This window comes from Calonectris borealis, chromosome W (genome assembly GCF_964195595.1).
Source record: "Calonectris borealis chromosome W, bCalBor7.hap1.2, whole genome shotgun sequence".
NCBI classification, from domain to species: domain Eukaryota; kingdom Metazoa; phylum Chordata; class Aves; order Procellariiformes; family Procellariidae; genus Calonectris; species Calonectris borealis.
The window spans coordinates 49,228,223-49,242,137 of record NC_134351.1 but is presented as its reverse complement, the minus strand read 5'-3'; the positions used below and the strand labels follow the sequence as shown (position 1 = coordinate 49,242,137).

Sequence of the window (13,915 nt, the reverse complement as noted above, 5' to 3'; positions counted from 1 at the left end):
TTTCATGCAAACTGCTGACACCACTCCCAACCAACGCCACACTCTTGGTCGTTAGAGCTCCCTAGGGGCCGGTTATATGCAGCTTCCCGGGGTTTGAACTGGCCATGGGGACCACCAGCACCGCCCAACTCTTGCCCGCCCTTCTCGAAAGACGTGTCACCTGCCAGCCGGTCCCTCTACAGGCACAGCCCAAGGGTGTCGGAAACCCACTCATACCCCCAGCTACCTCACAAGTTTCTTCAAACTACGTCTTGTTTTATTTCTTTTTAATTATTAATGCTCTTGTTATTAGTCTGTAGAAGCTGCTTGGTGAAGTATTTGGAGGAAAACAACACCTGTCCAACATGTCGGATTGTTATACACCAGAGCCATCCATTACAGTATATCGGGTAAGTGTGCAGTATGAAAGGAAAAGCACAACTAGTTACTCTCTGGGCTGTACAAACCTCTCAAATACAGCACAATTTCTCTCTACTTTTTTTTATTTGCTTATCAGTATTTTAAATATATATAAAGAAGCTTGATTAGAAGATAGAAGATTTATATAAAAGAGGTAAAGTATTGAATTCTGCTGTGAATTTGCAATTCTTTTGAGGCAAATCCTTTTCTCTTGAATCGGACAAACACAATAGACTTTATTGTTTAATTCCTGAGTGAAGTTTAATGATATTTAGTCACTTCCTGTTTTATATGCCTGGATCATAGAGGTTGCACATATGGAACATCTACATGATTTACACTTGTATTAAATCTTCAGAACAATGACTGGCAGTTGGACAGTGGTTTTCAGTGACAGAGAGTATGTTCAAAGACTTTGCAAATACACAGCATTATTGTTGATTTAGCCTTTCAAAGAACTGTTTAGTTCATAGGTGCAGATGAGAAAGTTGGTAGCAGAAAAGTTAGAGTAGTGGCTTCAACATCTTGAATGGAACAGCCTCTGAAAGATTTGTGCCTACTTCTTTCCATTCCCATATAGGGCTCCTTTAGTGTTTGACTTAAAATGAATGGGGTGTTGTACCTTAATTTTCTTCTTTTTCAGTGTATTTTCTGTTTATTTGTATATTACCTTTCTTTTTCTTCAACAGTTTCCTCTCATTTTAAAAATTTCAAAGGTATCAGTCAAATGTTTATACCACCTGACTTGGCCGGATCTGCCCTAGAGATTTGTACCATAGCAACTTTCATTGATAGAAATGTATTGAGACAGTGTGTTCACAATAGCTGCTGTATGTTGTGTAGACTCTTGTCTACCTCCATGAAAAGTTTCTTTTCATTTGTGGCACTGCTTCAAATGTGCATGTCTCAGTTCTAGTGCAGCTTTTGAAGAAGTGGCTATAGAAAATGAATTTGATTCTTTCTCCACTTTCACTGAGAATTGTGCATATCCTATAAAAATTTTCTGAATTGCTCAAAACTGAGTCCCCTTCAGGAGTCAGAAATAAGATAGGTTTTTCTTATACCTTCCAAGAATAATGTAGAGGCTGTACTAGAGTGTATTTTGAAATATGACAAAACAGTAATGTCAAATCCATGCCAGTAGGCAAGAAGAAACAAACGGCACTTAAGACAACATGGTTGTCCTCTGTAAAGCTACAGGAATACATCCATGTATTGGTTCAGAAGCCTGTTTTCAATGCTAAGAGAGGTCTGGGAGCATAGCCTCAAATTGAGTAGTTAGAAGTGGATTTGACAGTTTTTTGTGGACACTGAATGCACAGTATTATGTCTTTTTAAAAACTGATCCCCTTCTTCAGTCTAGGTTCTTTGCTCTACTGCTTTGAAAAATGAAGATGCCCTCCTAGAGAAGTATTTTCCTGAGCTAGTTACAAAATACTGCCCCTTAAAGATCAAAACAGATAGCCTTTGTCCAACCTGCTTTTGGAAGTCTGTGGTTTCTTCAATAGAGAATTAATAGGGAGGAACTTTGTATTATGCCTTAGTTACAAGAATCTGTGATCTAATTCATCCCCATCCATCTGGGGAATAGGTAAAACAAACACATCTCATGTTTCATCATTAAGAATGCTGTTAAATTCTCACCTCTACTCTCACGCTGGTGGCTAAAATCATTCATTTAGATTGAAATGTTTTTGGAGATGTTCCTGCAATCTGTAAATGACATTTAAAAATCCTAACCTGAGAGTCAAAGCTGGTGTTTGGTATTGTAAACTCTTGTGGGGTTAATGCCCCGGTAGCAGCTGAGGCTGACATTTTAGCTTGTATTGGATTTTATTTATAGTTTGGAAGTCAGGGTAATGTTCTGGTCCTTTCAGGCAATGACTTGTTTTAGAGTAATCCAGGAAACGGCAGCTTGTAGTTAAACTTTGGTTGAAAACATCAGTGTTTAGAATCTTAACCAGTCCTGCTTCCCCACCATTTCCTTCCTTATGTGCTGGATCAGTCTGTCTTTTTTTGTTCCACCCTTTTTAGCTAGATGGGATTCTGAGCTACATGATGTTGCTCTTGGGTAAAATGCTGGATTATAAGAGCAAACGCAAATTTTCTTTCCTTTGCTCTCTTCTTTGTTCTCTTCTTTTTTCCCCTATAGGCTTTTTTCCTCATGTTTTTTAAAAAGCCCAGTAAGGATAACTAAACAACCTAGCAACACGAGAGATTAATTAAAAGAGATAAGAAACAGTCTAGTGTCTAGAAACAGAAAATAAAAAAAATGCTTTTGTCAAAACTGTCAAGGAATTTTGAGAGTTATGTTACTGATACACATGCAGGTATATGGCATCTCTCACAGGATGCCATCCTTTGCATCATAAAGACCATCCTTCCTAGCATCCTTCCTAGCATTTCTGTTAAACTTTTGTCAGTTTAACTTCTGTCAGTTCTTGTCTTAGCCTGAACCTTATCTGCATTCCTTTCTTGTTACTGTTATCTCATGTTTGATATTTCAGTTATCCAAGATAAATATTTTTATTTCTTACAAGATTTTAGAGGTTTGTAGAGTTGTTTTAATACTGAATCTCTTTAAAAGAAATGTTTTGAATCAAGATGGCTAATTTAAACCTTCAATTTTTCTTTTTTTTCCTGCTAGTCATGATAGAACAATGCAAGATATTGTTTACAAACTTGTGCCAGGCCTCCAAGAAGGTAAGTTTTCTGGTATGACCTATTTTTACTGAATGTTAGATTTACACATAGTTCCTTTACATTAACGAAAGGAGGAAGTGAGGAAAATGTTCATGGGGGGATGAAAAATACTATCTTCACTTGTTCCGGTTCTAGCACTACTTTTCCTCTATACTTCAGTGCTTTTTTTAATTTTAGACTTGTACTAGCAGTGTTACTGAAAAAACTTCAGAAATGAAAATGCTGGTGTTATTTCAGGGAAAAGTAACATTATGTAAACCTAAATACCACTACAACTTTTTCATGTTGGCATTCTATAATTTGCATACATTCTTCTTTAATAAACTGTGTACATATTCATGTCTTTTTTGACAGTTTTGCAGAGTTCTCAGAGGTAGAATACTGATGTAGCATAACTTTTAGTTTCAGTGAATTTTTCTTCTCCTAAGATGTACTTAAATCCTTTGCTAGCAGGTACCTTTGCATTTGTGTTCTTATAATCTACTTTGATAATGAATCTGTTGAACTAAAGGAATGCTTTATAGTAATTATTCAGTATTATTTTTCAGTGGTGTGTTGCTACTTTTATTTAAGTAGAATATTTCAATCCAATTAAGCTGTCAAGTGAGGACATTATCGGACATTTATAAGCAAGTTTAGGTAAAGAGATTATTTTAAAATTGTTTCTAGGATATTGAAAATCAGAAATACGGATAAAAATTCAAAACCAATATTTTGACAGAAATATTGAAGGGGGAAAAACACAAAGTATGGTATAGTATTTAAAATTTATTTTATATGTAATAACAGAATGGTGTAGTAATAGCTCTGCAAATGACTTGGTAGTATTCTGCCTCTCGAGAATAAGATCTGGGGGTAACTCGATTATGGCAGCAAGAGTAGAGAAGTAGCAAAAAGTGCTAATATCACTTCCTGCCTGACAAGCTTCTTTTACAGAACAGAAGAGGGGTTTGGAATACCTTGATAAATATTGTGCTAGAACATTATTACATAACTAATATTTACAATTTTAAACAGCGGAAATGAATAAGCAGAGGGAATTCTATCACAAACTGGGTATGGAAGTACCAGGGGACATCAAAGGGGAGACATGCTCTGCAAAGCAACATCTAGATTCACATCGCAATGGTAAATGGTCTTATGTTTATTCTGTCTTGGGGTGGGGGCGCAGGCTGCCATTAAGCTGCTGAAAGGATTTCTCAGAGGTAGGTGTCTAGCTAATATTTATTAGCACTCATAATTGTTGTATAATATTGTACAAGGCTTGCTTGTGCTTATATATTGGAGTATATACAAGAACTCACCACTTTGAACTCACCATCTAAGTGCATTATTGTTTTGCGTCGCACTTGTTTACAGAATGTGTTCTTTTAGTTGGCTGGAATGTGTTCCTGGTGAAGATCTTCAGTAGTATCTGTGTGGGAACTCTATGATAAGAAAAGGTTACTTTTTATCCCAGTCCTGAATTGCATTAACTTCAGAAACTGCTGATGTTAAGTGTAATTTTGTAATAGAAATGGTGTGGTGGTTATACATAAAATGTATGTGTATGTGTGTATTTATCCAAGGGAATTCTCAAATTTGTGACTGTCAGGAGAGCATATCAGTTTTACAGAATAGTGAATGAGCCCTGGCAAATTTGTAGCAAGGTGTCTTGAACTGCTTTTTGGGAACCTTTGGATTAGTGTCCACATCTCTGCTACCAAGAATAAATCTGCTTTCCAACTTTTTTCCTGGTTAGAAGAGAAGCTGATCATGCTCTGACAAGCCTAATTACTTAAAAAAACAAACCCAAACAAAAAAAACCACAGTTGCTCTTATAGTCTTGACTTTGTTTCAGGATTACTTGTCATCTGATATGTCTAATCTAATTATTGTAATGCTCTGCTTTCTTCTGAAAGGTGAAACTAAACCAGATGAAAATTCAAACAAAGAAACTTCTGAAGAAAAACAGGACGAAGATAATGACTATCATCGAAGTGATGAACAGGTGGGCTTACTTCTGATATAGGGCATTTCTTAGTTTTATTTTGTATTTCCACTTTATCTTTAAATGATTATTTTTCTTTGATAAACTTTTTTCCCTCTGACAGAGACAAGATACAGTGTTCTCCCATGCTTTTGTGTAAACTTGAGCTTCATCTTTTTTATTTAGGAAGCTGTGGAGAAATTTGGTTTTGAGAATTTCATTAAGGTTTGATAGTTATAACTATTTCTGAGTTTCCTGAGTATTGGCTAAACTCTGTGTTGGCTTTCATCTCAACTAGATTTCAAGTCATTTGGGCCCTTTATCTGAGAGTCTACTCCCATGCCACTCCGGTGCAAACTGAATATGTTTCAATAATTAGAATGAAAAGGTTTTTTTTACTTAGTATTTAGTGTCAAGTTTTAAACACAAAACCTGTTTGAGTATGAAACTTGCTATTGGAATACACAAGTCACTGCCTTCATGTTTCCCTGCTAACTGTGTCCAAAGTAAATTAAATTTGGATTAATTTTCCATTCAATGATAGTGCAATGGTAGTATTCAGATGGTTGTGCTTTGTACCAGATCATTTAAGTGCACAGTATAAAACTTATCCTAAAGAGCTTAGACTAAAAAAAGAAAATAGATGATTGAGAAAAGAAAAGGGAATTGAAGCACAGAGATCAAAAGGCTGTTTTTTCCCATATAATCTTTTGAACTTCAAAAATTTGTTACATCATCTGCATCAGTAAATTTTAAAGTTCAAAATATTACTTTAAAACATGCCTTAAATATTAAACTATGTTACTGGATTCAGAGGCTAGATTAGAAACAGTCATTAAAGAGATATAATGGTTTTGTCAGGGAGCAGCAAGGGCAGGCTGCTACTCCATAGGGGCAGGCAAGCCAGGAGCCAAGAGTGACAGCAAGGCAGGCAGGGCACTGACCTCACCAACAAAGGGTGCAGTCCCACAATACCTGAATAAGGAGAGCATAGCAGCTCTGGTGACAGTAACCAGATTCAGCCACAGTCCAGTGATCACCAGTGTCCTAGTTTCGGCAGGGATAGGGTTAAATTTCTTCCTAGTGCTGTGTTTTGGATTCAGTATGAGGAGAATGTTGATAACACACTGATGTTTTCAGTTGTTGCTAAGTGCCCTCCTAGTCCAAGGACAGCTCCCGTGCCTACTGACTGAGCTAGGTACACAAGATGGGAGGGAACATAATCAGGACAGCCAGCCCAGCTGGCCAATGGGGTATTCCATACCATGTGACGTCATGCTCAGTATATGAACGGTAGGCGTGATCCAGGAAGTGCCGATCGCTACTTGGTTATTGGTCAGCACGGGTGGTGAGCAATTGCATTGTGCATCACTCATTTTGTATATTCTATCATTATTTATTCTCATTATTCTCCCTTTTTTGTTCTATTAAACTGTCTTTATCTCAACCCACGAGTTTTTCTCACTCTTACCCTTCCGATTCTCTCCCCGTCCCACTGGGGGGGTGGGGGGAGTGAGTGAGCGGCTGCGTGGTATTTGGCTGCCTGCCAGGTTAAACCACGACAGTCCTTTTTGGCGCCCAACGTGGGGCTCGAAGGGTTGAGATAACGATAGATCTGACCAAAGAGTGTTAAGGCAAAATTGTTATAAGCATCCATTATATTGATTGGTCACAATGTTGATGTATTGGCTGTCAAAGTTGTGGGGCTGGCTCTCAATGTTGGGTCATGTAATACCTTGCTTGCAGTATATGTTCCCGGTTGTGCTGTTTATCATTATTCGGAACTGGGACAAGATTATCATTTTGTTGCTGTTTTATGAGGTGATAAAATCATTGGTCGTAAGTCTAATCTGGTATCTGTACTCGGCACTGCCGTCATTTCTGTACCTCGGGAACCACCTCTTAGAAATTATTGGTAATTGCACTTGTTTCTCCTCGGAGAATGAATTTAAGGGGGAGACGGGATGGGACACTCTCTCCCACTTGTTCATCTTCCCTTCCATATCGTCAGAAACTCCTTTTTCTTCTATCCTCTTCACAAAGATGTCCACAATATTCCCTGAGAATTTTGAATATCCTTGGGATGCTCAAACAAGCATGTTCATATTGCTATGTCTCCTGAATGTGGTTCAGGCCTTGTTTAGGGTTAAACAACTATTCAGGAATACTGTCCAGAGATCAACCCTCAGGAACAAGAAAAGAGGGAGGGCAAGCAGCGGTGCCTCATCGGGGCGGGCGGAGCGGCGAGTCTCGGGGGCAGCTACAGACACGGTGGCTACTCAAAACCCCACGACAGGCACTGCGGCTACTCCAACCCCCATGACAACCCCTGTGGCTACTCAAACCCCGGCAACAGTCACCGTAGCTTCTCCAACCCCTGCGACAAGCACTGCAGCAACTCAAGCTCCGGCAACAGGCACTACAATTACTCCAACCCCCATGACAAGCACTGCAGCTACCCAAACCCCAGCAGCAGGCACTACAGCTGAACCAGAGGACCAACCCTTGCTGGTATCCGTTGCCCCTGTACAGAAGAGGAAATCTTGGAAGCGGAGATCAGGTCGTTTAGAAAGGGATGATGAAAGAGCAGGGACATCACGAGGAGAGGAGGAGGAAGAGGAAGAACTCATAAACGAGACGGAAACCACCCGATCCCTATCCCTGAGTGAGCTGCGAGATATGCGGAAAGATTTCAGCCGTTGTCCAGGCGAGCATATTGTTACCTGGCTGCTCCGATGCTGGGATAATGGGGCCAGTAGCCTGGAATTAGAGGGGAAGGAGGCCAAACAGCTGGGATCCCTTGCTAGGGAAGCGGGTATTGACAAAGCAATCGGAAAAGGGACACAGGTCCTCAGCCTCTGGAGGCGACTGTTGTCACGTGTGAAGGAAAGGTATCCCTTCAAGGAAGATGTTATATATCGCCTAGGCAAATGGACCACTATGGAGAGAGGTATCCAGTACCTGAGAGAACTAGGCGTGCTGGAGGTGGTTTATAGTGACCTGGATGACGCCCGAACACCCAAAGATCCAGATGACGTCCAGTGCACCCGACCCATGTGGCGGAAGTTGGTACGGAGAGCACCAGCATCGTATGCCAGTTCATTGGCAGTACTGTGCTGGAAAGAGGAAGAAGCACCAACGGTGGATGAGGTGGTTAACAGACTTCGGGATTTCGAATAAACTATCTCCTCCTCCCTTGTCTCGGCTGTGGAGAAACTATCCCAAGAGGTCCAGCAACTCAAAGACGATAGGTGCTATTCTCCACCTGTACGGACCAGTATCTCAGCCATTAGGAGTCAGCGTTTTTCTCCTCAAGAGAGAGGATATCGAAAGTACACACCACGGGGCACCCTGTGGTTTTACCTGCGTGACCATGGAGAGGACATGAGGCAGTGGGATGGAAAACCTACCTTCATCCTAGAGGCACGTGTACGTGAGTTGCAAGGAAAAACAATCACACAAGGGGGTTCTCTCAGGAAAAATGCTGCTCCAGTTTTCAGGAAAACCCTGTCTCACGACGGTCCAGTTTCCAGTGAACAGTTCCCCAGACAGAGTAGAAGGGCTGATCTTACTTTGGACTGTAATGAAGGAATTCTTGACTCACGTTTGCAAGAAGTGAGAAGCGGATACTATGACCAGAACTAGAGGGGCCCTGCCTCCGGCCAGGTGGAGGAAAGGGACAACCGGGTTTACTGGACTGTGTGGATTCAATGGCCTGGCACATCAGACCCACAGGAGTATAAGGCTCTCGTAGACACCAGTGCACAGTGTACCCTGATGCCATCAAGCTATAAAGGGGCAGAACCCATTTGTATTTCTGGAGTGACAGGGGGATCCCAAGAGTTAACTGTATTGGAGGCCGAAGTGAGCCTAACCGGGAATGAGTGGCAGAAGCACCCCATTGTAACTGGCCCAGAGGCTCCGTGCATCCTTGGCATAGACTACCTCAGGAGAGGGTATTTTAAGGACCCAAAAGGGTATCGGTGGGCTTTTGGTATAGCTGCCCTGGAGACGGAGGAAATTAAACAGCTGTCCACCTTGCCCGGTCTCTCAGAGGACCCTTCTGTTGTGGGGTTGTTGAGCGTTGAAGAACAACAGGTACCAATCGCTACCACAACAGTGCATCGGCGACAATACCGCACCAACCGAGATTCCCTGATCCCTATCCATGAGCTGATTCGTCGATTGGAGTGCCAAGGAGTGATCAGCAAGACTCGCTCACCCTTCAACAGTCCCATATGGCCAGTGCGAAAGTCTAATGGAGAGTGGAGACTAACAGTAGACTACCGTGGCCTGAACGAAGTCACGCCGCCACTGAGTGCTGCCGTGCCGGACATGCTACAACTTCAATACGAACTGGAGTCAAAGGCAGCCAAGTGGTACGCCACAAATGACATTGCTAATGCCTTCTTCTCCATCCCTTTGGCAGCAGAGTGCAGGCCACAGTTTGCTTTCACTTGGTGGGGCGTCCAGTACACCTGGAACCGACTGCCCCAGGGGTGGAAACACAGCCCTACCATTTGCCATGGACTGATCCACACCGCACTGGAACAGGGTGAGGCTCCAGAACACCTGCAATACATTGATGACATCATCGTGTGGGGCAACACAGCAGAAGAAGTTTTTGAGAAAGGGGAGAGAATAATTCAAATCCTTCTGGAGGCCGGTTTTGCCATAAAACAAAGTAAGGTCAAGGGACCTGCACAGGAGATCCAGTTTTTAGAAATAAAATGGCAAGACGGACGTCGTCAGATCCCAATGGATGTGATCAACAAAATAACAGCCATGTCCCCACCAACTAGCAAAAGGGAAACACAAGCTTTCTTAGGCGTGGTGGGCTTTTGGAGAATGCATATTCCAGATTACAGCCTGATTGTAAGCCCTCTCTATCAAGTGACCAGGAAGAAGAACGACTTCAAATGGGGCCCTGAGCAACAACAAGCCTTTGAACAAATTAAACAGGAGATAGTTCAGGCAGTAGCCCTTGGGCCAGTCCGGGCAAGACAAGATGTAAAGAATGTGCTCTACACCGCAGCCGGGGAGAATGGCCCTACCTGGAGCCTCTGGCAGAAAGCACCAGGGGAGACTCGAGGTCGACCCCTGGGGTTCTGGAGTCAGGGATATAGAGGATCGGAGGCCCCCTACACTCCAACTGAGAAGGAGATATTGGCAGCATATGAAGGGGTTTGAGCTGCTTCGGAAGTGGTTGGTACTGAAGCACAGCTCCTCCTGGCACCCCGACGGCCGGTGCTGGGCTGGATGTTCAAAGGGAGGGTCCCCTCTACACATCATGCAACTGATGCTACGTGGAGTAAGTGGGTCACACTGATCACACAACGGGCCCGAATAGGAAACCCCAGTCGCCCAGGAATCTTGGAAGTGATCACGAACTGGCCAGAAGGCAAAGATTTTGGAATATCCCTAGAGGAGGAGGTGACACGTGCTGAAGAAGCCCCACTGTATAATAAACTACCAGAAAACGAGAAGCAATATGCCCTGTTCACTGATGGGTCCTGTCGCCTTGTGGGAAAGCATCGGAGGTGGAAAGCTGCTGTATGGAGTCCTATACGCCAAGTCGCAGAAACTGCTGAAGGAGAAGGTGAGTCGAGCCAGTTTGCAGAGGTGAAAGCCGTCCAGCTGGCCTTGGACATTGCTGAATGAGAAAAATGGCCAGTACTCTATCTCTATACTGACTCATGGATGGTGGCAAATGCCCTGTGGGGGTGGTTGCAGCAGTGGAAGCAGAACAACTGGCAGCGCAGAGGTAAACCCATCTGGGCTGCCGCATTGTGGCAAGATATTGCTGCCCGAGTAGAGAACCTGGTTGTAAAAGTACGTCACGTAGATGCTCACGTACCCAAGAGTCGGGCCACTGAAGAACATCAAAACAACCAGCAAGTGGACCAGGCTGCTAAGATTGAAGTGGCTCAGGTGGATTTGGACTGGCAACATAAGGGTGAATTATTTATAGCTCGGTGGGCCCATGATGCCTCAGGCCATCAAGGAAGAGATGCAACATATAGATGGGCTCGTGATCGAGGGGTGGACATGACCATGGACGCTATTGCACAGGTTATCCATGAATGTGAAACGTGCGCTGCAATCAAACAAGCCAAGCGAGTAAAGCCTCTTTGGTATGGGGGACGATGGTTGAAATACAAATATGGGGAGGCCTGGCATATTGATTATATCACACTCCCACAAACCCGGCACGGCAAGCGCTATGTGCTCACCATGGTGGAAGCAACCACCGGCTGGCTAGAAACATACCCTGTGCCTCATGCCACTGCCCGGAACACCATCCTGGGCCTTGAAAAGCAAGTCCTGTGGCGACATGGCACCCCAGAAAGAATTGAGTCAGACAACGGGACTCATTTCCGAAACACCCTCATAGACACCTGGGCCAAAGAGCATGGCATTGAGTGGGTCTATCACATCCCCTACCACGCACCAGCCTCTGGGAAAATCGAACGATACAACGGACTGCTAAAGACAACACTGAGGGCAATGGGTGGTGGGACATTCAAGCATTGGGATACACATTTAGCAAAAGCCACCTGGTTAGTCAACACTAGGGGGTCTGTTAATCGAGCTGGCCCTGCCCAATCAAGACTTTTACGTACTGTAGATGGAGATAAAGTCCCTGTCGTGCACATAAGAAATATGCTGGGGAAGACAGTCTGGGTTACTCCTGCCTCTGGCAAGGGAAAACCCATCCGTGGGATTGCTTTTGCTCAAGGACCTGGGTGCACTTGGTGGGTGATGCGAAAGGATGGGCAAGTCCGGTGTGTACCTCAAGGGGATTTGATTTTGGGTGAAAATAGCCAATGAACTGAATTTTATGATGTCAATTGTTATATGATATTGTATATCATTATTTCTATGGTTGCTATCAATGGTATAGCAGTGAAAATCACCCAGATTAATGAAGAATGAACTAACTCCGATGAAACCGAGCAAAGTGCAACGATGATAGAACTGAACGAGTGCAGCAGTACCGAAATGAGAACTGGCTTCAGGATGCAACAGCCCAACACCACACACCATCTTTCTGGCCCTGAAAGACTGTTATGACAGATGGAGCCCAAAGTTGTGGACTAAAAGAACTCAATGGACATTTATATATATTTATGTATATATATGTATGTATATGTATTATATGTATATATGTATGTATATGTATTATATATGTATATATATAAAAAAGATAGTGGTGATTAATTGAAAGGTATCGAAAAATGTGAGACCTAAGCATAACGTAAATGGTATGGAATAAGGGGTGGATACTGTCCTAGTTTCGGCAGGGATAGGGTTAAATTTCTTCCTAGTGCTGTGTTTTGGATTTAGTATGAGGAGAATGTTGATAACACACTGATGTTTTCAGTTGTTGCTAAGTGCCCTCCTAGTCCAAGGACAGCTCCCGTGCCTACTGACTGAGCTAGGTACACAAGATGGGAGGGAACATAATCAGGACAGCCAGCCCAGCTGGCCAATGGGGTATTCCATACCATGTGACGTCATGCTCAGTATGTGAACGGTAGGCGTGATCCAGGAAGTGCCGATCGCTACTTGGTTATCGGTCAGCGCGGGTGGTGAGCAATTGCATTGTGCATCACTCATTTTGTATATTCTATCATTATTTATTCTCATTATTTTCCCTTTTCTGTTCTATTAAACTGTCTTTATCTCAACCCACGAGTTTTTCTCACTCTTACCCTTCCGATTCTCTCCCCGTCCCACTGGGGGGGTGGGGGGAGTGAGTGAGCGGCTGCGTGGTATTTGGCTTCCTGCCAGGTTAAACCACGACAGCCAGGTAAATCTTTAGTGATGAGGCAGGTCCAAGGTTAAGACAGAAAGTGAAATCGGCAAGTTGAAGTCAGGTCCAGAGACGATACTAACCGAGGTCATACACAGTCCAGTGATCACCAAGCCAAGTCCATAGTGATGAGACAGGTCCAAGGTCAAGCCAGGAAGTCTAATCTGTGGGTCAGGGTCTAGGCCAGGCACGGGCATGGCTGCAACATAGCTCATGCAGGGGGACCAACCAAGGGAGGGAGCTTCAGCTTAAATGATGCTGCTAAGTGGAACAGAGTGAGCTCACACTGAAAATTCTTCAACTTTTTTCTCAAACAGCTCTTTCTTCACAACAGTTTCATGGTCATACAGCTGCTTATCAAAATTGGCCCTGAGCTCAGGCAACCAATCCCCCAGGGGGGAGGGGAATGAGCTCAGGGTCCTGACAGGTTTTCATATTAGATATCTCGCTTTGGCCTTGACCTAGGCTTCTTCTGAACTAGTTGTAACCTCTGCAGTTAGAATAAAGCTCTGGAACAAGGCAGCCCTAAAGTTCTGCCTTGAACTTTTGTCCAGATCCCTTTTGAGTTGAATGGTGCTTAACAGTAAGCTGACAAAATACTAGACAACCTTTTTTTAATGACACTGCATGCATTTCGCTTTAAAGAATACTGGTATTCTACATTTTCACCTTTTTGTTGGACTAATAAATGCTGCATGTGAAATGCATAATGGGGAATGCAGAAAATTCTGTCAACTAGCCCTGACTGTGTTTGCTTTTTCCTGAAGGTAAGCATCTGCTTGGAATGCAATAGCAGCAAATTACGTGGATTGAAACGAAAATGGATCCGCTGCTCAGCACAAGCAACAGTCTTGCATCTAAAGAAGTTCATTGCTAAAAAACTTAACCTTTCTTCTTTTAATGAGGTAATGTTTTAATGTTTAAAAATTATTTTGCAAATGAAAGTCTTATGGATTATTTTCAAAACAGTGTTTTTCCTTCCAAACAGATTTTTAAAAAAACTGAAGCTCACACTATTTCCTAATATA

General features: G+C 42.9%; 1 protein-coding gene across 1 annotated transcript in view; it reads left to right on the top strand.

Annotated features, from left to right (window-relative positions):
• LOC142074781 (polycomb group RING finger protein 3-like) overlaps window positions 1-13,915 on the top strand; it is a 58,387-nt gene that overhangs the window by 20,148 nt on the left and 24,324 nt on the right. The window contains exons 2-6 of the mRNA XM_075135652.1: window positions 293-389; window positions 3,047-3,102; window positions 4,120-4,230; window positions 5,004-5,092; window positions 13,655-13,792. Of these exons, the coding sequence (XP_074991753.1) occupies window positions 293-389; window positions 3,047-3,102; window positions 4,120-4,230; window positions 5,004-5,092; window positions 13,655-13,792 (491 nt within the window). The remainder of the gene's footprint in view (window positions 1-292; window positions 390-3,046; window positions 3,103-4,119; window positions 4,231-5,003; window positions 5,093-13,654; window positions 13,793-13,915) is intronic.